Source organism: Melampsora larici-populina (genome assembly GCF_000204055.1).
Source record: "Melampsora larici-populina 98AG31 unplaced genomic scaffold MELLAscaffold_3, whole genome shotgun sequence".
Classification (NCBI taxonomy): Eukaryota; Fungi; Basidiomycota; class Pucciniomycetes; order Pucciniales; family Melampsoraceae; genus Melampsora; species Melampsora laricis-populina.
This window is the reverse complement of record NW_006768767.1, coordinates 1,950,415-1,973,834: the sequence shown is the minus strand read 5'-3', so window position 1 is coordinate 1,973,834 and position 23,420 is coordinate 1,950,415. Positions and strand designations below refer to the sequence as shown.

General features: G+C 38.6%; 9 protein-coding genes across 9 annotated transcripts; 3 read left to right on the top strand and 6 right to left on the bottom strand.

Moving 5' to 3' along the window:
* Positions 1 to 3,000: 3,000 nt before the first annotated feature.
* Positions 3,001 to 4,443, bottom strand: MELLADRAFT_90967 (uncharacterized protein; the record flags this gene model as incomplete). Its single annotated transcript, XM_007405017.1, has 1 exon — positions 3,001 to 4,443. One exon carries the CDS (start codon positions 4,441 to 4,443, stop codon positions 3,001 to 3,003), a length of 1,443 nt encoding a protein of 480 aa, XP_007405079.1.
* Positions 4,444 to 4,467: 24 nt separating this feature from the next.
* Positions 4,468 to 5,207, bottom strand: MELLADRAFT_59623 (uncharacterized protein; the record flags this gene model as incomplete). The annotated part of the gene is made up of 2 exons (XM_007405016.1): positions 4,468 to 4,589; positions 4,772 to 5,207. The coding sequence occupies 2 exons, from the start codon at positions 5,205 to 5,207 to the stop codon at positions 4,468 to 4,470; spliced, it is 558 nt and encodes a 185-aa protein (XP_007405078.1).
* A 2,630-nt stretch (positions 5,208 to 7,837) lies between these two features.
* On the bottom strand, positions 7,838 to 9,106 carry MELLADRAFT_90966 (uncharacterized protein; the record flags this gene model as incomplete). The annotated part of the gene is made up of 2 exons (XM_007405015.1): positions 7,838 to 8,252; positions 8,325 to 9,106. The coding sequence occupies 2 exons, from the start codon at positions 9,104 to 9,106 to the stop codon at positions 7,838 to 7,840; spliced, it is 1,197 nt and encodes a 398-aa protein (XP_007405077.1).
* A 228-nt stretch (positions 9,107 to 9,334) lies between these two features.
* On the top strand, positions 9,335 to 11,203 carry MELLADRAFT_46825 (uncharacterized protein; the record flags this gene model as incomplete). Its single annotated transcript, XM_007405238.1, has 8 exons — positions 9,335 to 9,474; positions 9,555 to 9,571; positions 9,666 to 9,702; positions 9,803 to 9,902; positions 9,991 to 10,156; positions 10,271 to 10,368; positions 10,479 to 10,571; positions 10,672 to 11,203. 8 exons carry the CDS (start codon positions 9,433 to 9,435, stop codon positions 10,809 to 10,811), a joined length of 693 nt encoding a protein of 230 aa, XP_007405300.1.
* A 1,315-nt stretch (positions 11,204 to 12,518) lies between these two features.
* MlpSTE3.1 (STE3-like pheromone receptor) lies at positions 12,519 to 14,124 on the top strand (the record flags this gene model as incomplete). Its single annotated transcript, XM_007405239.1, has 6 exons — positions 12,519 to 12,683; positions 12,756 to 12,824; positions 12,909 to 13,218; positions 13,316 to 13,521; positions 13,614 to 13,879; positions 13,980 to 14,124. 6 exons carry the CDS (start codon positions 12,519 to 12,521, stop codon positions 14,122 to 14,124), a joined length of 1,161 nt encoding a protein of 386 aa, XP_007405301.1.
* A 599-nt stretch (positions 14,125 to 14,723) lies between these two features.
* MELLADRAFT_70812 (uncharacterized protein) lies at positions 14,724 to 17,690 on the top strand (the record flags this gene model as incomplete). The annotated part of the gene is made up of 12 exons (XM_007405240.1): positions 14,724 to 15,029; positions 15,118 to 15,295; positions 15,390 to 15,493; positions 15,581 to 15,633; positions 15,706 to 15,717; positions 15,836 to 15,844; positions 15,913 to 15,960; positions 16,065 to 16,416; positions 16,512 to 16,635; positions 16,745 to 16,841; positions 16,925 to 17,003; positions 17,085 to 17,690. 12 exons carry the CDS (start codon positions 14,946 to 14,948, stop codon positions 17,400 to 17,402), a joined length of 1,458 nt encoding a protein of 485 aa, XP_007405302.1.
* A 363-nt stretch (positions 17,691 to 18,053) lies between these two features.
* On the bottom strand, positions 18,054 to 19,727 carry MELLADRAFT_41920 (uncharacterized protein; the record flags this gene model as incomplete). Its single annotated transcript, XM_007405014.1, has 7 exons — positions 18,054 to 18,457; positions 18,528 to 18,584; positions 18,737 to 18,798; positions 18,885 to 19,136; positions 19,205 to 19,315; positions 19,377 to 19,435; positions 19,538 to 19,727. 7 exons carry the CDS (start codon positions 19,647 to 19,649, stop codon positions 18,427 to 18,429), a joined length of 684 nt encoding a protein of 227 aa, XP_007405076.1.
* A 476-nt stretch (positions 19,728 to 20,203) lies between these two features.
* On the bottom strand, positions 20,204 to 21,473 carry MELLADRAFT_70810 (uncharacterized protein; the record flags this gene model as incomplete). The annotated part of the gene is made up of 5 exons (XM_007405013.1): positions 20,204 to 20,574; positions 20,649 to 20,761; positions 20,826 to 20,921; positions 20,983 to 21,063; positions 21,145 to 21,473. 5 exons carry the CDS (start codon positions 21,190 to 21,192, stop codon positions 20,373 to 20,375), a joined length of 540 nt encoding a protein of 179 aa, XP_007405075.1.
* Positions 21,474 to 21,685: 212 nt separating this feature from the next.
* Positions 21,686 to 22,525, bottom strand: MELLADRAFT_54869 (uncharacterized protein; the record flags this gene model as incomplete). The annotated part of the gene is given in 4 exon segments (XM_007405012.1): positions 21,686 to 21,819; positions 21,881 to 22,055; positions 22,068 to 22,450; positions 22,472 to 22,525. Coding segments are annotated over 2 exon segments (270 nt in total), but the record flags the coding sequence as incomplete, so codon positions are not given.
* Positions 22,526 to 23,420: the final 895 nt, after the last annotated feature.

The following is a 23,420-nucleotide window of genomic DNA, read 5'->3' as shown; positions in this document are numbered from 1 at the left end:
TATACCGTAGGGACGCCCCCCCTACCCTGAACGAATGCCCTGACCAAGTGCTGACGCCTGATTTCCCCCACACCGTTTCTGCTACCTTTACGAATCTGCTTTTGCTCAACGGGGTAACTCCACCTGGACCGGAAAACGAGAACAGGAATTCGTCTTTATCCGCCGCTGCGTTGTTCAACAGTATCCGCTCGATTGCCGCCACGGGGTCCAGCACGTTGAACTGTTGCTGTAAATGGATGGTTTGAACTTCCCCTGCTTTGGCTGTCTTTGCTTTCCGTAAGTGTAGCTTGACGAATCTGACTCCTTTCTTTTCACCGAATTCCACTTGATTTCGTAAGATAGCACCGTCCTGTTTTCTCGTACGCAACAGCTCTCCTAACCTTGTCATCCCCCAGAAAGCGACCAATGCCACTGAGCCTACCAGTATTTCTTCGTTTGACTTTCCGTATGTCTCCTTGAATAGTTTGAATAGCTGATGAATCAGTACTGGTTTCTTCTGCGTCACTAAGTCTTTTTCTTCCTCGTTTCTCTTGGTTGCATTCAGCAGCAAGGATATCACCTCTTTATCAGCAGTCGGTCTTGAGGTGTGCCGCACTATGTGCCACGCTCTTATTCCGTCCAAGTACTTTTTAATTGTCACCGCTGCGATCACTTTCTTAGGTCCGTCAACTTTCTCTACTTTTGATTCGCCCGCCCAAGCTATGAATTCATATATGTCTTCGTTGGTTATAGGCTGATCCTCCACAAATACGCCACTTGTCTTTTCTTTGAACTCGATGAACTTCGACATGCCGCTTGAGTATCCTCCCAGGGTTCCTGTTGCCCAACCGCTTGATGTGGCGTGTTTTCCTGCGCCTGTCGCCTTCTCTTTTGCTGTCTCGAAATGTTTCGGGAGCTGTGTTTTCACCGCAAGTCTATTCCTTTGTTCCTTAAGCGGCATCTTACTGACAGTGTTTGTGTTAGACAGAGTGGTGAACGAATTATTGAAGTTTTATTGTGGTTTGCGATGTGTGGATCAATATGAGTGGGAATGGTTCTCGGTGGTATGGAAGGGATGGTTCTCAGTGATATGGGAGGACTGGTTCTCAGGTTATGCATTTGACTCATTCTTGAATTACGAATGGAATCAGATCGGACGGAACTCTAACTAATACAACTTTTGATTCGTGTTTCGATGAAACAAACCCTCTCGACAACAAATCCGCCGCATTGTCTTCCGATCTCACTCGCTTTTGTCTTATACAACAATTTCTGCGGATCATCTCGTCCTGGATTTTCATCCACTCCCTGTTGACCCACCTATTCTTCGATTTGCCATTTCTAATAGCTCCTTCCGTGACTGTGTTGTCAGTCAGGCACAAGATCTCTCTACCTTCGACCGACATTAACGAAGTGACCATTAACAAGCCGAGGCGGACCGCCACCGTCTCGGCCCACGCAATGTCTCGCACTGAGCCGTCTTTCTCTAGTGAGTCGCGGTCCCACCCGTCTCTCAGCCTAAATCTTGCCCAATGCTTACCTACAATTATGCCTATCCCGTAGCTTGTCGATGCGTCACCCACCCAACCAATGTTTGCCACCTCCGGCCATGGTATCATTCGTCTAGGGTCTGCCGTCCTCAGGACTCGTCGCCAAATCGCCATGTCTTCGAAAACCTCCTCTGGTATCTCACGTGTTGCAAACCGGTGAACCCACTCAGACATCCACCGATAGAGGGCCATGCAGTGGCATTGGAGTTGAGGATAGACCAGCGACGCATGCATGAGCCGGCCGACCATCTTCTCAGTCTCCTTGTAAGTTGCCTTTCCCTCTTTCACGAACTCCTCAATTTGGTCTAGCCTGGTCTTCAACTTTTCTTTGGGGATTCTAACTGTCTTCTCTTTACCGTCCCAAATCAGGCCTAAATACCTTTGCTCGTGTTTGAATTCACTCCACTTTTTCTCATTTGTGACCACCCCCATCTGTTCACTCGCGTCGGCAACGTCTTTCATCGTGGCTGAGTTTGAGCCGTCGTCGCTCTTGATGAAAAGGGTGTCATCTACCCACCTGAAGCCGGCATCGAAACCGAATTTGGACAGCATTATCAACTTCCATGCGTCGGCTGCTTGCCCGAAAGTGCCGCACCCGGCTACCCCCCCAAACGTCACCCTCGTGTCCAGTAGGACATTCCCGTCGAGGTCGAGGACCATTAGGTATGGCCATTGGGACTGTTTTGTGGGGATTTGACGGTAGGCTTTCGCCCAGTCGAAAATGCCTAGCAACAGCGTTCCTTTACTGTTTATCATGAATCTCGCCACCCTCGCAAAGTCGTCCCACGACGTTTTGAAGTCGTCTTTGTCCACTAAGGCGTTTACCGAGTTGATGTAAGTGTCTCGTCTCGGAAATGAAAGGTCGTTAATAGGCCTCACGGAACCATCTCCATTGACTACCGCTCCCAATGGATTAGTTCGAAAGAACCCGAGCTTTCGGAACACCTCTTCCTTTGAGAAGGGGCCAAACATCCTCCCGCTTTCCAGTTCTCGTGCTAAGTTCTCTCTGACTTCTGTCTCTGCCTCCTTTACTGACTCGTGGTTCTTTGGGCAGAAATACCGTCTACCATGGATCGGCTCTTCGGGTATTCCCTGGTCGAAGCCATGTTTGAAGCCTTCCAGGACGAACGCGTGCGTCTCTAGCAAATCTGCGTGTTTCAACTCTCTCCTCCACAAGTCAAGTCGCATCTCGCATGTTACTCCTGTAGGCCATCTCTTTCGATTTATTTTTATCTCGAGACTTTTTACTCGCTGTTCCTTGGGTCTCTGGGGCAAGAGCGACTCATGGGTTGGTAGGGAATGGTAGGAGGGAATTGGGGAGTGGCTACAGGAGGGTCAGAATCATCATGTCAGGAACCGGCAAGGAACTCTCAAGGTTAACTCATAGTCGTCTAATTCGTGTGTTTCATTTCAAATTTGCTTCACACCTCAGACAGGACTGCCACACTTGTGGGCTTGGACAGTATACTCACTAGTGTCTTGGACGACCACCTCTACCGTTAGATCGCCTGTTATCGTAGCGATTTGGACTTCTACTACGGCTTCTGCCTCGCTTCGAGTCTCTTCTATCACTACCTCTACCGCGGTCGTAGTCTCCTGATCTTCTACTGCTTGACTGTTCCTTCTTGTCTATCCACTTCCCCTCGGCCCTCAACTTGGCTTCCCACTGGTCGTTTGGTAGCCACGACTTCTTCTTACCCAGCGAAGATCCCTCTTCCACCCTCATCCCAGTTTTCTTCGATTGACCCGCGAATGGCCTCACTTTTGGTAAACCGGACTCCGGATCGAGGTGCTCTTTCGTGCCTCCCGGCGCATATGGGTTTGAGCGGATAGCTCTTTCACCGAAATTACTACACACTAATTTTACTTCGTCCAGGATCGTTCGCTGGATCTCTGATACGTTCACTATCTCGCCTCCAACCGTCGTTCTCATGACTCCTTCTCGCACTCGCTTACAGTAGCGGAGTGCCACCATCCAGCCCATCGTGTCTCTCAACTCCACCACTATTTCCTTATGGACCTTCAGGTTTTCAGCTAACGTTATCCAGCCTGCATCATGAATGTATCTCGAGAACAGGGTAAAGCAGTCTAGCCACTGCTCATACTGCATTGTGAGTTCATCCATAGGCGGATCACCACCATACATCCTTAAATTTGAGCCGCCTTTGTTCAACTTTGACTCAGAAGGTGGTTCCGTTCCTTCTCTTGCTTGTTGATCACGGATTAACCAGAGCTTGTCGAAGACGGGTAAAGGGATGTATGCCTTGAAGGTTCGGAGGTAGTGTGCTAACACTGGGCTGAGGGAAGGTAAGGATTTCTCTAACTGTTTGGTCTTGTCTTTTAACATCAATCTTCCATTCTCGATTACATCTCCGTTTGCTAACACCATCCGGCCTCTCCCTGATTCTAGCATAGCTTTCGCTCTGACGGCTTCATCTCCAACGGCTGGTTCAACTGCCGGCGATTGTCTTGCCGTTGCGACCTCTGCTATGGTTGAAGGAGATCGACCCTGTGTGTTGCCGTTATAGTTCCAACCTGAGGCGGGTTCGGCTCTAGACAGCAAGGTTTGTCGATTCCCGTCGACCGGCCGTGGGACTTCTCTGGGTTCCTGTCTGGTGCTCGAGGAGAAGTCAGAAAGGTTCTCTTGAATCAGTCGGTGTGGAGTGATTCGTCTCCCATGCGGTTGGTGAGGCCTGTCCGGAATTGGGGCCTGGTCTCGTACGCTAGGGGCGTAGTTGCTAGCCGGTTCGCTGGCAATCATCTCCGTAAGTTTTGCCAGAAGTGATGCTCCTAGTGTGATGTTCCCCTTCACGTAGGCGTCATCCACCTGAGCTTGTAATAAAAGAATCCGGTCTCCTTGTGCTGTTACAGTCGAACAATCAACACAGCATCGTAAGCAACTGCTAACTCGCATTCTCGAACTTGGACACGCTCTTGGCTATAACCGCCTCGTAGCAACACCGATTAGCAGCTGGTACAGCTTGCCCATGTCACTCGACAGGGTCTCACGTGGACTTAATGTACTGCCACACACATCCTTCTGATGCCACGTCTCTCGTGCTAGTATCTTGACACACCAGGACGTTTGTCGATATGTAGACCGCCTTTCGCTCTAGAACGAGGGTTGTGTGCTCGTGTGTGCAATAACGAGAAGCAGGGGGGGTAGTGCAGCCAAGAAATTGTGTGTGGGACGGTATGTGGGGAAAAAAGAATTCAAACATGGGACTAGGTGAGTGACTTACACAGATTCATATCATCATCTTTCATGCTCTCCTCCTCCTCGGAGGGAGAATCCTCTCGTTTCTCTTTCCCCTTGTTGACCTGGTCGTTTGGTTGCCAGGTACTGTCCTCCGTTTCCGATCTTAGGTCTAGTTCGAGTATTGCAACTCCGTCGAGGTTCTCCTCATCTTCTTCTGCGCTCCCTCTGGGCCGATCCGTTGTTAGTGCTAGGGAGGCTCCTCCTGTCGTCTGCGCTCCTGCCTTCGTCCTCTTAGGGTTCAGAGGCTCCTCTTCTATCGAATCTAGCAGTCCGGTTTGATTGGACCCCGTTGGTGCGTTGGATGGTCCTGCTAGTCCGGATGCCGTGGCGGCCGCGTTCGCTGCTGTTGACATAGCCCGCGTCACTCTCGCCAGATTCTCCTCCGCCCGTGCCAATCTTTCTTCCATTGACTTGTCCATCGTATTCCTCTCGTGTTCCGAAATTTGAATTTACTTGTGGTTTAGAGATTTGTGAAAAAACTTGGAGATTTATTGTAAAAACTTGATGGAATCAATGAGTTGATTTTAGTGATTTAGACAAGATTTGACAAGAAGTCAATTGGACTTAGTTTGATTGATGAGTGATCAATCGAGCGTGAGGGGTTGAGTGAGTTCGTTGGCGGTGAAAATTTCTGCGTAGGAAATTTCACATTCCTTCAGTGTGTGGCCGCCTACCCGAACCACTCAGGGCTACCCTCAGCTCCACTAAGTCCCCCTGGGCTTGCGAACCAAGTCGTGCCTCCAGGGTTCTTCCAAAGATGATTGTTAAAAAGTTGAATTAGTTGATTAATAGTGATTCGGATTTCTTCAGATGAATCTTGGGGTTGAATGAAGTAATTTGAGAAAAGTTGTTGGATTGTTTTGTGGTTGATAAATTTACTTGAAGGGGTACTTGAGGTGAAGCTTGTCAGGCATGCTGTGATGGTGGATGTCCCAAAGTCCAGAAAGCCAGAACGTATTCTGGATTTCTGGCTTCGTGGAAAAGTTGTTCTGGAACCTTCGTGGAAAAGTTCCAGAAGAACTTTGTGTAGTATACAGTAGTTAACGTCTACTTTGTACTACCTTCCGACCAGCCAAATGAAATCTTGTTTTTGAGATCGAAAATGACTACCTCAATGACTACCTTTTAAGTTGATAACTAGACAAGTACATTCAGGAGAGTAAGTGTAATCTATCTATATCTCCTTGGGACCATCTGAGGCATTGATAGATTTTTTTTTCACTAGATGGTCAACATTTGGGCCCAAGCATAAGCTGGGCACTTAAGCCCCTTAGGGCAGGTACATAAGGTCTTAAGCCAAGTACTTAAGGTCTTGAGCCAAGTACTTACGGTCTTAAGCCAAGTACTTACGGTCTTAAGTCAAGTACTTAAGGTCTTAAGTCAAGTACTTAAGGTCTTAAGCTAGGTACTTATAGTCTTAAGTGTCCGTGACAATGTGGACTTACACAGACCGGGGCCAGCTATGTGTCAGTGGTCCTGTGGTAGACCCAACGGGCTTACCAGCAGGGTAGATTGTAGGGAGAAGTGTTTGACCCAGGTGTGATGCAAGCTTTGCATATCTATCACAAGTTGCCTTGGGAAGCTTTTTAATACTCTGATGGTAGTGTATAACATCATTTCTTTGTTAATCTTCAATAACCCAACCATGTTCTCAAACCATATTGGTTTGCCCTCACTTTTAATCTCTCAACCTCCAATGATGTATATTTGGGCTATTGTTCACTTTCAAGAATTCCTACACAATCATGAACCTCATTTTGCAAGTTCACACTCATTCACAAGGTCATTCTAACAAAAGCCAAGACAAAAACAAGTAGAGAAAAAAAATAAAGTAAACAAAAGGAGCAAGAAGAATTTTTAAGGAAATGACAAGAAAAAGAGGAGGAAACAATGTAACAAAGTTACATCACGTATAGCGGGTGTGGAAAGTTTCCAACCACTACTTGACCCTTGTACATGGTTTTTTTTCAAATCCATGCCAAAAAAAATAAAAATCAGAAATGCCTGACAATTGGGCCCGGGGCCAGCCCCGGGGCCGCCCGTAGTCAGGTGTAGCACAGAGTAGACTTTAACTACTGTAATTGTTTTAAATAACAAATTTTGGTCAAGAACGTGATCAGTTCATAAGGAAGTTTCTATGAACTCTTCATCCTTTTACTTTTTTTGCCCTACCTATATCATATACATACATGATTCAAAAAGACAAGCAAAGTGATCAATATAGAGTACAACATACATGTATCCTTGGAACTTGTAGAATCTTCAAATTCTTATGTTGTTTTATATTTCTCATCATTTAACTTGTTTTACTCTCTGCCCCCAAAAAATGGTTCTAATCCTTGATGAGATCTGATTAAATGATCCATCATTGGTAGAAAAGAATAAAAATGTCAATACAAAACCATCAGACATTATGAAGATTTGTGTTGTAATAGATTTGACCACTTATAACATTTGAAACCTAAAAGGACCAAACCATTTATATCTAAATCAAAAGACTCTCCATGTTTTTTCTTTCTTTCTCAATCAACTTATATACTTCAACCTTTAATTATTCATTTACTTTTTTGAATTCAAATAATCCTCACTCTATCAATTCAAACATCAACCAAAAATTTCAAAATTCTTTTCCTTATCTTTACAAACCAAATTCAAAAAATAAATTGATAATTTCCTAACCAAATCAAACCAAATCAAAAAAATATACTATATACTACCAAATGAAAGAAAAGTTTGAATATTTGAGGTTTATGAAATCTAAGATATACGATGATTTTTTGAAAATTGATGATGAATGTTTTTTTTTCTAAAGGTGTATTGTATAGATTATATGATCAAAGTAATCAAATCAAATCTAAGAAATCTCAAACCTAATCTAACTAAAGAAAAGATATCCATTTATTTAATTTCTGCTTTTTCCTCCAAAGGATCGAAAAAGAACCATTCTTTAGGTTTACAAATATCAATCTTCTTAAAAAGGATGACCAAAACCCTAATCAAAGCCTTCATAAGATCCTTGACTTTTCTTCTTCGGTACTCAAACCTAATTTTAAGCTTTTTTCTTCTTCTTTTTCTTTGGACTTTGATTTGATGAATCATCAATCCCTGACCTTTTAAGTTGATTAGATCTAGAATCAACCAGCATAGTTTTTCTACCTAAACTACCATTCACAGAAGAACTTCCATCATCTTTAGATTTCGATTTTTTCTTTCGATGACTAGAAGAAGTCACCGAAGGAGGATTCCTTCTAGTTTGGTGATCATCTTGGTTTTCAATGTTCATGGTGGTTATCGAATCTACTGTTGGTAAATCATCTTCGTCTGATGAGTTTGATGAATTAGATGCTTGGCTTGGGGAAATCGGTCGGCTTGGTCTGGTGGATTGGTATCCATTTGCAGGTACTGAGAACGGGTCTGAGAGTAATGAACCAGTAACTGAAATCATATCGTTTGTAATCGTAAGACTAAATTCAAGAAACATAATCATATTGGTGAACGGTTTGGTTTTGGAATTGGATGAAATTTCAAAAACATACCTAATAGCAGTAAAGCTCATGACTCCAGCTTCACCACCCACCACGACTCCATTCGAATCAACCCAACAACCACGTTCATGAATCTCAAGATCATCACCATCATTCTCATACCCCGATTGATTAGCTTGATGAAGATTTGTGGTTTGATCTTTTCCATTAAATTTCCAACTAGAAGGAATCTCCACATTAGGATCATATCTGTACCCAGCACCTAACATATGGTTTGCAGGAATGAATGCATTAAAGGTTTGGTATAAGATTAAAGAAAGATGTGAAGGAGATGACATCGTGGGTTTTCCGATCAATCGATCACCAATCTTGGGTCTCCAACCTAACAAATTCAATTTAACTTTAATGATCGACCAACCTGATCCGACGATTGTTTGAAATGGTAAGTTTTGATTAAGATTATTTGAGGTTTGAGTGTATTCTTTTCCATTTTGATCTTTAAAGATAAACATAGGTGGTGAAAGATAAGATAATAAAACACAACCTAAGTTTGGAATATATTTCATTAAGAGAGTAGATAAGATTTGATTGACTGCTTCGACGGCTCCACCTGAATTATCTATTCGATTTGAAAAATCTTTTGTAGGTTCTAATTGGATTGAGATTTCTTCTTCTTCTTCTTCTTTTTCAGTCTTTGTTTCTTCATGTTTTGGTTTGTAATTTCTAATTCTAGTTGGTCTTGGTAAGAAAACAGGTGCTAATGGTAAACTGAATTTAGCTTTGAGATGATGAAAGTCAGATGGAATGACTGATGATAAATCTTGATTTGACATGTTCTTGAATCGAATTCCAGTCTTCGTGGTTGGTTGGTTGGTTGGTTGATGGCTAAACAGCACCGGGTCAAAATTTTCAGAAAACTTAAATTACACAACTCAGTCTGATATGTAACTGATTACATGTGCGGTATATGTAACCAGACCTAACAATAACATCATTCTGACGTCGGACTGGATCTGCTTCCAACTATTATCCAGCAAGATATCTCGATTCCCAATACAAACCAATCCGAAGAACATTCCCTCAAAGATTGTCACCATCAGCTCAGCTTGGAAATCTCCGAAAAGTTAATCAAACTTGATCAAAGACAAAGATAAACAAAATGATCACCAATTCAATCAACTTTATCAAAACTGGTAAGAAAGTAAATCGGTTCCAACCATCAATCAATCCATCATCCAACCATAAACCAAAAGCTAATCTGTTTTATTCGATTGAAATTAGATCATCGGAATCGGAAGGTATGACCATTTCCTCGCCAATCCAGTAAAATCAGCATCCATGCATTCAAATTGATTCGACCGTACAACCATCAATCCGAAAAACGCACAAAAGAAATTATCTGGATCATGTTAAAGAACTAAACAACAAAGTAAATCATCCCAAGCTCTACTTCTCAAACCAAATCCTACAAACACATGTGATACGAAATCCAAAAAGATTGACATCATTTCCATACTTTTTTAAATTAGGTACCAAGCCATCCCTTCTATTTCTTAAAACCTACCACAAGTTATCTTCAAAACGGCCAACCTATCCAAATTCCTAAAGGCATCTTATGTCATCACGAAGGTAGGTCATCATTACCCAATCTGAAACCTAAACAAGAATAATTAAACTTCATGTAAAACCAAAACCAAAATTTGTTATGTTTTGATAGTTGAATTAGGAGTCATTATCGGTTCGAGAACTCGTTCGATTCAAGCAAAAGATGTTATGAAATCCATTTCAGGGTATACCTTAGGAATCGATTTGACGGCAAGAAATTTACAAGAAGAAGTTAAAAAGAAATCGTTACCTTGGAGTGTAGTTAAAGGATTTGATACGTTTGTTAATTTCTTATATATCTTCTTCTTTAGGTTTCGATCTTGATCTGCAATGTTTTAAATTGTTTTTGGTTTTGGTTTTGGTTTTGGTTTTGGTTTTGGTGGGATGAATAGGTTTTGTCCGGTTGGAAAGTTTATTCCTTCGAATGAAATTAAAGATCCACATGATTTGAACTTATGGTTAAAAGTTAATGGTCAAGTAAAACAATCAGGTAAAGAAAACTTTATATTCCAACCTATCCAAAAAAACGGATCACCATCTAAATTAGATTTAAGTTGATTTATAAAGTTTGGAAATCGGTTTTGGGGATCTGTCTTGTAGGTTCAACCAACCAAATGATTTTCAAAATCCCAGAATTGATTGAGTACTGTAGTAGTATCATGACATTAGAAGAAGGAGATTTGATCTTAACAGGTATTTCTTCCCATCCATCCGATTTTTTTTTTACCTTCATTAAACCGCTTGAGCAAAATTTCAGACATTCTTTTTTGTTTCGGTCATGCTTTTTCTTTAGGTACACCAGCAGGAGTTGGACCGATTCAACCTGGTGATCTTTTAGAAGCAGGATTAGTTCAATCTGATCAATTAATTGATGAATTGAAACATCAAGTCACTCAAAGAGCTGATGGATTTATCTATGAACCGAAAGACTGAATCAAATTCATTCAAAAACGATGGGATCACAATATAGACACCTCCCCCATTTTGGTCCACACACGGTCGCCCACTTACAGGCCTAAGTGGTTTTAACAGACTTTGGCCTTGTTTTTATAAAACCTGCCATGTGTGGGATACATCCATTTTGGTTAATCCTTAGAAGATTCAAATCTCTCATGATGATTGTTCATATTCTTGCAATCAAAAAAATTAAAACTTGGAATGATTTACATGAAAGATGTAGCAAGAGAAAATTTGTAATGATAAGATTTTGGTTTTCAATTGATTGATTGTATCGATTGTAAATAACTTTGAGATCATGATCATTGAGCTAGAATATGTAGCTTAGTCATCATGTTTTCTAAGCAAAATTAATTCCATTCGAAACCAACTTCAAGACTTTATTTAAAACTAAGATTTCTAGACAATTTTTTCTCTAGGCAAATGATCAGATCAAGATCCAAGTTTTCAATCTTTTTACGAGTCAAATAAAAATAAATCACCCACCGTGAAACTGATCCTTTGTTAAATCAGTTTATTTTTTTGGTGGATCTGATGGCCGCCTTCAACGTTAGAGGCTTGATGTCATATTAAAGCTTGTATTTTACAAAAGCTCTTATATACCTTTTTGCTATGTCTTCTTGCTGTCCTTTACGATGATGGTCTTTCCCGCTCAGCATTCTTCGTCAGTGCCTAATGGACCTTCACTCTACAAATTTGATGCATTGCACACATCGCAACTTCAAGGGCGCGAACGCGGCCGCGCAAGGGGCCTCGTTGAAGCACATCGCGCGTTCCATAAAAAGCTTACAGTAGACTTGAATCTTTTTGAAGCCACTTAGGGTCTGTAATGGGATAGACTGGGATCCAAAAGATAATTCGAGGTTCTGAAAATTATCTTTTGGATTCAGTCATCATGAGTAAATTTAAGTAGTAGATCATTTTTTTGTTTTAAATTTACCTGATTTATAGATATCAAATTAGATTTCTTATTCATTAAATCAAATCATTCGAATCTTCTTGAAATCTTTTCAGTAAGTCTTGCTTTTTTTATTGGAGCTTAGATATCATGTTTTGATAATTTGACTATTGTAACCCACACAACCATTCCATTCAAAGAAATTTTTACCAATTTTTGTCCGCACAAAGAAAGGAAGAGGTAATTAGGGAGAAATTTGTGATGAGGTTTTTTGAATTGGTTCATCGAAGAAATGTAAAGTGTTGATCAGTTCTTTCACAATTTTATGTGACTTTGACGCGTAAAGTTGAACAAAGTTTTGAAAGTTTTGTTCAAGTTTTTTTCGATTCAATCATTAAGGTTTGTAAGATTATCTGATGCATTGGAAAGATGTTGAGTTCTGAGCCAGAGTTGGAAAAAACGGCTTCAGGATGAATAACCGGTATGAGTTCATGAAGCTTAGGATGAAGAAAATCCTGAAGAAGTGATGAATTTGATGAGGTTTTCTTATAACTAAGCATCTTTGGGCGTGTTTGCTGATGAACATCTAAAATGAACTCTTCAACTTTGCTTAGTTTGGGATGAATCTTAGCTGAGTCAAGAAATAAGTTTGTAACCTCATCGAATCGATTCGAAAAAGAAAGAAATTCTATAAATTCCTCATATTGATCCTTCATCCAAGTTTTTCCTCAATTTGGATCAACTCTTTCGAAAAGTTCAAGATTTCTAGTGATATTTTTGAAAACATGAATTCTTGTCAACTTTCACACTTGATCACTTCTCTTTATATCACATCTTCTTTCATGATTGCTTTCCTTTCTGCTCTACCTACGATTTGGTTTATTTTTCACCATCAATCTTCAATTGGTTCATTAGGTATCTGGGTCACTTTATCTAATTTGATTCATGCTGTAAGTTTTCTTAAAAATATTTTTTCTAGATTCACTTTTTAAACTTATGACTTCTTTTTTTTACTTTGATAGATCAATTCAACTGTTTGGAGGAAAGATGTGATTAATCGTGCTCCAATCTGGTGTGATTTAAGTTCTAAAGTAAGTCTTTCATCATTTATCACTTCACACCATGTTCCCTTCAAGTTCTAATCAAAATGAATTGTACGTTTCGAAAAAAAAAAGATCATCTTAATCTATTCAACAGGTTCGATTTGTTCATGTTTATGTATGGCAAGATTCTTAGCATACGCAATGTCACCAAACCCAATCAACTTAAATCATCAAACTAAAAAACTTATCAATTTAAGAAATTGGTTCTTCTCTTTAGGTTTTCCAATCTTTTTAATCCCTTTTAGTTATCTTTATTCTCCTTTTAGATTTAGTTTAGTTAGTTCGATTGGTTGTGAAACTTCTTATCAAATCACTTGGCCTACTTTCTTTTTCTTTATTATTTGGAGTCCTATCTTTTCTACTATTGCCTCTATCTATACTTGTAAGTTTGATGTCTTCTTTAACCTTTTCCTTTTTTTTCCTTTTTCTTCAGAAACATAAACTTACTCTTAACTTATCTTGTTTGATTATTTTTTTAGCTTATGTTGCTGTAAGGCTTTGGAAAACAAGAAAAGTCTCCAATGATAATCCCAAGAATCATGGCTCAAAAGTTCCATTAAGAAGATTAGCATGGCTCTGTTTGATGTATACTATTGTTGCATTTCCTTTATCAATTTATTACGCTTATCTTTTAGTCTTCAGAGGAACTTATGTTCCGTATCAAATTCACGCCTTTGAAAGTACAGTTAAGTTTCAAGTTCTTCTTTCGTGATATAATCCCATTGATTTTTTGACTCGAGCAATTCAACTGACTACCTTTTTTTTCGAATCCTTTAGTCTGGTGAAATTCAGTATATCAGTAATAAACGATACCCTGATTTTAATGACTCATTATCTATCATTGGTGGTTTAGTCTTTGTTGGATTCTTTACATTTTCAAAAGAAATGAAAGTAGTTTATAAAAGAATGTTTGACATTATGATTGAACATTTTCTATTTATCTCAGAAAGATTTCAAGATTGGATGAAAGATTTAAGAAATAGAATTATATTCAAATCTGGTTCGATTTCAGATGATTTAGAATTATCTATACTTTCAAAAAGGTATGTATGCATCTAAACCTCTTTCACTCTTTTAATGTCTTTTCTATTCTATTAGACAAAATGCTTATCTTTGTATTCTTTTGTTTTTGGGAACCTTTAGACATGGATCAATTCAAATTTCTTCAATTACTTCAATTAGAACAGATTCAATTGAAGAAAGTATACTAGTTTCAAATGATGAAGAAGATCATAATAAACCTACTTTTTTTAAAGCTTTTCGTGAACTTCATCATCAAATCAATTAAGAAATATATTGAGTTTTGAAAATTGGTTTTTTTTTGTTTTCGGTTTTGTCTTTCTTTTTTTTTTCGGACGAAAATTTGTTTTACGCGTTTACGAAGCTTTGTCATGTTTTGTTTATAATCTTTGGATTGAGAAAAATTGACTGAAAAGTTGCTGTGAGAATTATTTAATGAAAGAAATCAAGGTTCATATTTCGAGAGGTATTTGAAAGAAATTCATCAATGTGAGGCTAACTTAAGACAAGTCCATTCTCACAGGGCTCTTCGAGCCTTCGCGAGCTCGCAGACACCCAAGCTCGCGCGGATCGAGTGTTTGACTGAGGGATTTGGTTAAGTTAGAACGTGAGGCCATCGTCATTGTAAGTTAACCTCGTATGATCTTCATGCTGAGCTTCAAATCAATCCGGGACTGTTGGATATGAATTCATCCAGTTACTAATCGATTTCAAATAAATCCTTAAATCGTCGTTAATTTCCAAGGTGAAGGTTTTGACCAATTAAGAGAACATTACAAATACAAAGATAACCCAGTGATTTGATTTTTCAAACTTTTCTTGAGAAAACGGTCATCAAACTTGGGCGAAATCAAACCACCTTCAACTGTCTTTCATATGATATATAAAGGATATATATATATCTTTCTATCTCATCCTGCAAACACCTATTCAGAATCACATGCATTGAATTTTGATCTTCTTCCTTTCATTTCTTTTATTAAAACCTTTATATGTGATTTACTTCTGCTTCTTCCTCTTCTTCACTTTCTTTCCGGACTATCCCTCAATTTTTTGCTTCTTTGAACTCTCACACAAAGTATCCTATCAATGTCTTCATCAGTTTCAGATATCAATCGTTTGATAAACCCATCACCAGAGAATGATCCGTTTTTAGCTTTAATGATTGATACTGTAAGTTCATTCGATTTGGCTTTCTCATAAACAACTCATATCTAATCTTGATTTTAATTAATTAATTCCTTCTTCTTTGATAATTTAGAGAAAAATAATAAATCCATCATTTCCACAATGGGCTTTGAATTGTTTAATAACTTTTACAATCATGAGAATTTTATTAATCTTAAGTTGTTTGATTATAATCATTACTCCATTTTTTAGAGGTCCGATTAGTAGAAAGAAAAATTTATTTTTGTTCAACAAAATTTATTCACAATCAGGTTTGAATTTTCGAAACATTTCTTTCATTTTATCAATTCTTGTTTTTTGTTTCCTGACTTTTTTTTGGTTTGGGTTCGTTTGGTTTTTTGGCAGGAAATGGAATTCCTTACTTCGTTCCGAATAGATGTTTGATCATTTCAGTTTGTGAATTATTTTCAAGTGTGTTATACGTATTTTCAGCTGTAGGAAACTATAGAGTGCGCCATGTTTTCTCTACATTACAAATTCTCATCAAATCAGATTAGATTACTGTATTGATTCTCACTTACTGTTGGGTATCTTAGCTTTATTCAGGAAGTGAACCTGTTCATGGTCCTATTGGGTATATTTGCACTTGGTAAATTGAGAACGCTAATCCAACTTACACTCTTGAACTTTTACTTATCCTTGATGTTTTTTACTTTGTTAGGTTTGGTCTAGAGTGAGATAGAACTTTGTCTCTTCATCTCTTCAGAATCATACCATCATACTCACCATTATTTCAATCATCTTCCTTTTCCTCATTTCTAAATGTTGAATTCAATCAATTTATCACAAAGATGGCTCCCGTTGGTTTCTTTCTATATCTATTACTTCCTAGACAAATGAATATTAACCTTTTACATCAATTTTTTAGTGCTTTTCTTGGAATATGGCTCTCATCTTGGAGTTTAGTCCATGCATGGTATGTTTCTATGCCACGATCAGTCTTTCGATTAAACCATTCACTGATCAATTAAAAATTCCTTCTTTTTCCTTCAATCAATTTCATTTCAATTAACCTTTCAGCCTTTGTGATGTAAAAGGTGATAATCAAAATCAAAGGTTTTCTAAACTTTTAACTCCATTACTTTACAATTCGATTTGGTTAACCGTCTCATTAGTAGTGATTATGTTAACTACTTACTGGGCACTGCGTACCACTCAAATCTTGATCATCATTTCACCTGTTAAAGAACATTTATTTGATTTATTACAAACTTCAATTAAATCTTGGAGTATCAATCATGATTTAAAACAAATACCAACTGTTGAATTATTTAGTGAAGGAGATTTTTTACATCAATATCTTGAGAAATTATCTCCAATCATTGTTGCTTGGGCTCAAACTTGGTTAGCATTTGCCATCGTCTTAACAGCTGTGAGTCAAATTTCCTCATCATCAAGAATGCTTTTACTTCAGAATATCATTATCTCACACTTAATTAATTGAATGCATTTTTTTTCTTTTGATAGTTTTACCTTTTCATCGTTTCTGTTTTATTACGTATGTTAAGACAAGTTCTACATATACGTGATTCAGAAGCTATGAGTATACAAGCACAGTCTTCAATTTGGAAAGAATTAGAAGACGAGTTTTGTAAGTCTATTTATCACTCAATCAATCTCCAAGGCAGCTTATTTTTCAAGCTCTCTGATAATATATCATTGGGATTTTGATTTCAATTGTTTGTTTTTCTTTCATAAAGGGTTTCTTTCAAGATCTTCTGTGATTGTTGCTTTATCATTAGGAACTCAAATCTTAGTCATGGTATTTCAATCAATAAGTTCTACACATCCACAAGAGTGAGTTTAGATTTGTTCAGTTATCCAAGCCCAACAATATTCAAGTTAATATCCTCTCTGATCTTTGTATTTTTTCATCTTAGTATTGACTGGAGAATGGGATCAGCTATAGTTTGTCAAATACCAGGAGTGTTTATGGTCCCAGCACAACTTTTACAATCAGTAAGAGTCAATTTTCATCTTACTCTCTATAAAGAATTCTTTCAAACTTACATATAATTATTATTTTTTGGTTGAAATTAGCGTCGAATCCTTTTTGAAAAGATTGCAATAGATGATTCAAAATTTAATACGGTCCCATTAGATTTCCAAACCAATCCGATTCCAAAATTAACTTCACAATTATTAGGTTGGGATACAACAATTTGTAGGGCTAAAGAACCTAGTATGGATTCACTTAATTTTCCTGGTTTACTTGAAATCAAATCAGATCCAATTAATGATGATAAGGAGATCTCAAATCTTGAAAGTGTGGAATCAACTTGTACTTCAGATTTCAAAGATCCAGTAGAAATTGAGATTAAAGTGGTTAGATCAACTACTACGGTCACTCAAGAATGATGTACATAAAATGTGATACTTTTCCCTTTCTTGTATTTAGTTACATTTTGTGGTAAATACTTTTTTTCCATTTATCTGAATAAACTTGTAGTTTATTCCTTCTGTTCATATCTGAGTCTTAGATAGACGTTTTTCTTCCATCTCTTTTCGTATATCTTGTATCTATCTTGTATGATGTTTTATATTTTGAACTGTAGAATCTTATAAACAAACGTTGTACACTCATTCAAAACACCCAGTCATTTTTATTCAGCAAAATGCAAAAAAGCCTTTTATAAAATGATCTGTTAGAATCAAGTGGTTGATATCTAGGCATAAAAAGATATTTTGGAAAGAACCATCAGAGAAGAATTTTCATCAAGAATGAGTTTGGAGGATTGATCTTGGTTGTTTTTCTTGCTCACATTGCTTTGAGCTCATGCCCAGGTCCATCAAGGGAAAAGACTGATCCCAGATGACCTGTTGATTTGATTCTTGTGTCCACATTTTGAGTTGAGTGATCAGTACGATAAAACAGAACTGAAAGACTAGGTGACCCATATCAAGTTAGCCATTCCCAAAAACAAAAGATGCATACGTCAAAATCAAGCTTCTTGATCAAATCTTGATAAATGAGCTTCAACCATTTGGAACTTCATCATATCTCATTTTGAAAGCTTCATGTGACCGTTTCTAATCTTTCAATCCTTTGTTACAAAGACTCATGACCATGTATGTACTGTACAAGGGTTTCATCAGAGTGATCATCAAAGCAGTTGTTGTTCTCGACAGCCCTAACTTCTTCATATTTGACAGAAATCCAAATGAATCGTGTTACATGATGCACTGCATTCAAAATTTAAACAAATGCTATGTTCTTGTAACTACGAAAACCTCAACAAACTTATACATCAGATCAGAGAAAAAACCAAAAACTGAACAAAAAATCATAGAAAGATGTATCATGAAGTTATAAAACAAAAGTCCTTAGGAACTCAAAACAAAGCAGTAAAAAGAGATATCAAAAATGGCTTAAAAAGTGGTATCAACGAAATTTGGAATACAAGATGAATAAACTACAAAAGGAAGAAGAAAGATCCAGTTCAGTGACTCGATAGATCAAATTCAGTATAGAAAAAGACTGACATAAGCAGGACGAGCACGGTGATAATGACTCCGGTGATGATACGTTGACGATACATACTGTAAAAAGGATATCAGATCGAAAGGAGACAAGGTCAGCCAAACCATTTGAATCTGAAATTTCGACATAGATCGTGAGCAAGAAGTGCTAAGAGCTCGGGAAGAGACTCGGGATGAATGATGTAGAGAAGATTGAAAAAAGATTGACTGACGTCCTGATCATCTGGTTAAGAGTGTTACTGGCTTTATCGATATGACCATCGGCTTCTCTCAACTAAAACGAAGATGGAAAAGATGAAATTGTAAACGTCAAGATAACTCCGAGATCTCAGTGGATATAAATCCTAAGAATCTACTCACAGTATCTCGAGTCCCTTCAATTTGTTCACGTTGACTTCTTAAATCTCTCAAGATTCCAGTTCCAAGATCTTCAGTTTCTAAAGCGATTCGATGACTTGAATCTAATCGATTCGAACTAGATTCTAAAAGATAATTTGATTTTAATAATCTTTCACGTTGTGCTTGAGATTGTGAGAAATCGGTTTGATCATCATCAAAATTTGAAGTGCCAGGACCAGATCCAACTAAGTTTGAACTTGCTTGTGCTTGTTTCTTCGAACCAAATAATCATCAGCCTCTTGAAAGATGAAAAAGTCATGAGATGGGAATGAAGCACATACGGTTTGAGATTTGAAGGCTGTGAGCTCATTCCGGAATGACTTTAGTTTAGCATTGATGCTCGGTTTTAGTGCTCGGTCGAGTGTTTGGACTTCCACTTCCATTTGAGATACCTAATTTCGTTTCAAAATCAGATATGCACCTTTGTAAATCATCGCGGTTTTGGTCACTAACGATTTCTTCTGCCTCTTCTGTATCTCGTTCGACTCGTCTTAAAACCGCTTTTCGTTGTTCTGATAAGAAACCCAAACCACAAAAACAATCAAACACATTTCAGGAAGAAGAACGTCTGAAGGGTTTGATGTATCTTGAGGGACTTTGGAATGGAAGCGTACCACCAACAAGGTTCTTAGCTTCAACATTGAGAGCATTTCGAATGCTGATGACTAAATCGTTAAATTCTTGTTCGTATGAGTTGAATAATTCAAGACCTGGTATGGTGTCCATGTTGAATGAGTTTTCTTAGTTCTTGATAAGAGTATTTCTGATTGGTTTGTGAGGGTAGAGTTGAAGTGTAGTTGAGAGTTGAAGTGGTTCGACTGAAACTGAACTTGAAAGTGAACTTGAGGGGATTGAAACTCAGTAAAAGGCTATTCACTTCATGTAAAAGCATATTACACTTCATCAAGCGGCGCCGACTGCTGCGGTCAATCTGCTGCACAGTCGACCTTATTTATGATTACACCACGGAGTGGTCCGGCCCATCTGCAGACGGGGACGGAGGCCGTCTGCAGACGGGCCTTTTTTTATATAGTCACGGACCGTCTGCAGGTAGGCGCTGGTCCCACCGTATGCAGACGGCCTTTCAAATACCACCTGCAGCCTGCCTGCGAGTCGACTGCAGACGAGATGCAACGGGCAGACTACAGGCAGTATTTGAAAGGCCGTCTGCATACGGTCTCAAAATGGAGTGAGGAGGGTCAAAAAACCGTCTGAGACGTTTTCATGACCACTCGTAGACAGGGTGACGACTCAGAAAAGGGCCAATGAGGTGGCTCACGGGCGTGAAACTCTTGTTTTAATTTGTATCATGCCATTCAAATGATCCAAATACATTGACATCAACGAAATCTTGATCAAAAGATACAAAAAAGAGATGAAATGATACAAAATTGAAATATAGTGTAATGATAAAACTTATGTATAATGAAAGATTGGAAGATAAAGTCATTATTTTTTGTTCATTGGCTTCTTGCTTGGATTTTTGTTTGCCTTTTTATTTGGTCTGTGTGATTGTAAATTAGGTATCTCAGCCTGGACTTCGTCGTCTGAGGGCAGCTTGAATGATCGTTCAGCTATTGGGATGTCATCATACATCACTGATCCACTGTCGAATTTCTTGCGGTCTTGTTGATAGATCAGATTATAAAAGCTAATGTAATTTCGTAAATTAATAATCTTCATTAAATCTGATTTACTACTAAGACAATATAAAAAAAAACTCACCAAGTTGTATATGGGCGCCCTTTTGAAAGTAAGTAGCTCAATTGATTGTCTACTACTATCCATATCGTGGAAGTAGCTTTATCTGGAAAGTATAGTCGCAGGCATTCACGCCGCTGTAAGTTAAAGATGAAAGATGTGAGTGTCATAACAACTTAAGCCTACAAATAAAAAACTTACAAGATAGGCGAAACGGGTGCGCGATAGCATGTCAGTGTCTTTCCAGATGTCACCTTCTAATTTTGACTTGATTTCCTCCTTACCGAGTTGAATGATCTGAAATTGAATGAAGTCAGTGTTTTCTTTCTTGTGTTTATAATGATACAAATATCCTGACCAAGCCAACAAGAGTTTGAAGGTCTGGTATTGATCTGGTACATTCCTGACAGCCACGATCAGGTTTAATACCTGTCAATAGCTGTCCAAGGTCATTGATTTCAAAACAAATGAGCAACATTCAATTCGATGAAAGATGGAAAGGATGAGGAAAATCACTCACTACAGTGTGTAAGTTTTCTCGGGCATGCTTTGCCTTTTCCTTGATCATAGTTACCAAAGTCTGAGTGGTGGCTGTGAGAGTAAGTCCATTAGGCTTCGGTGGAAGTTGTTTGTTACACCACGGAAGCCCTTGTTGAAAGAGTGACTTCTGTATTGGGAAAAAAGATATAATCAGTAAAATTTTGCAAAGAAAGCTTCAGAACTCACCTTGATCTTTCTAAAAAGAGAGTTCTCAATGGTTGTCTTGTTCGGCTTCCTGACAAGAGCGGTGTAAGCTTCGATATTTGATTTGATTACATGTTGACAGGCAAATTGATAGGTTAATTTCTGTTTGATGGAAATAAAACGAAAAAGTCAGTGGATAAGATTGCAACAGTTTAAGAGTGTGTAATAAATGAGAAAAACTTTCCTTGAGTGGCTCGTTGGGTTTCCAAGGCAAACTCAAGTTTGAGCCAGACACACGATGAGAATGAGAAGTTGCTGAGTCAGTTGGTACCTCACCAGAGGTCAACTGTTCTTGAACCTTTTCAATAACCTCGTTTGAAATCTCATCTTTGATTGAGTCGATTCGATCCAAGAGTTCGTTACGGATACTGATTTGACCATCAAGGATATCTTGATGTAATTTGGAGAGAAACAAGCCATTATGGATCGCATGTTGATTTGTATCACCAATCTGTATATTGGAAGAAATCAATCATCAAAACCTATAATCAAATCGATAAAAAAGAACTCACATATGACAAAGCTCTTGCCATGTCAATGTGGCTTTGATCGATTCCAGGCATGCTATCAGCTGCCTGGGTGAATGCGCTGGCTGATTGATCACGTTGATGTGATCTCGAAATGTCATTCTCATCATCATTATCTTCAAAAGTCTTTTCAATGTATTCTAAGTCTTCATTATTTTCAATGTATTCTAAGTCTTCTTCGTTTTCATCTTCTTCGTTTTCATCTTCTTCGTTTACATCTTCTTCATTTTCATCTTCTTCGTTTTCATTCTTGTTTTTGACTTCATTGTTTTCATCATCACAATACAAAAGCGATTGAGATCTAGATCGAGATTCTGTTTGAGATCGAGATCGTTTTTGAGGTTTGCTGATAGGATTTGATTTGAATTTGATAGTGTCTTTTGAATGGATGTTGTCGAGGGCTGCTGTGTGAGAAATCAAAGGCTTGTTGATGGTTTCAAGGGACCTTTGGGTCAGGCTAGGATCAGATTGCAAAGCGGTTTTGGTTGATTTCGAAGCGGTTTTGGTTGATTTCGAAGGGTTTTCAGTTAATTGGGAAGGGTTTTCAGTTAATTGGGAAGGTTTTTGGGTTAATTGGGAAGATGTTCTTGTGTTTGGCGTTTTGTGATGAGGAGGCATGTTGAATCAAAGTGGAAGAGTTTGGGAAAACAGCTCCAGAAATCGTGAATTCTGAGAGCATCCACTATCGTCTCTGTAAATGGCCTTGGTACGGTAAATTTTGCTGAAATTTACCATACCGAGCCTCAAAATCCCCAATCGTGTCCAACATACAGATCTGTACCTACAGAATCACTCGAAAATCGGTAGAGGTCAAGCAAATTTGCTGGACCTCTACCGAATCGGTATCTGCAAAAGCACTGGACTTTTACCGAGCCGCACACCACACCATCACTCCCAAAATTCAAAGTCCGACTACACTTCACTTTTTATGCTCTCGATCCGCATACACACACCAAACTTCTCATTCTGACTCTCAACATGAGCATTGGAGAACCTCTTTCCTTGCATACCTATCATATCTTGTTACTGCTCATCATCAGTTCTATGAAGTCCCCCTGTTTTCAAATCATGTGTTTTCAAGTCTTTCTGTCAAATCGTTTGTTTTCAAATCGATTGCTTTCCAATCGATCATTTTCCAATCTTGAGGTTTTTTCAATCAATTGTTCTCAAATTGACAATTCTCCAATCGATTATTTTGGAGCAATCACTATGAAAACGATGCTTTTGAAACTCAACCCATACTGAGCAACAACTATGTAAATGTCAAAACTCGATGTTTTGAGTTGAGATTTGCAGACTGTTCACAGAGCACACGATAGTGGAACAGAGTCCATTCTGTACAGTACGTACTGTACAGAATATATATACTGCAACGATAGTGGAATTGTGCGTTTCTGTACGTACGGACTAGGGGTATGACCCGGCCCTGAAGTGTCAGGGCCGGCCCCGGGGCCGATTCAGGCCCGGCCTCGGCCACGCAATACTCAAGGATGCTGCCGGGCAGCACCGGGCAGGCCCTGGCTCG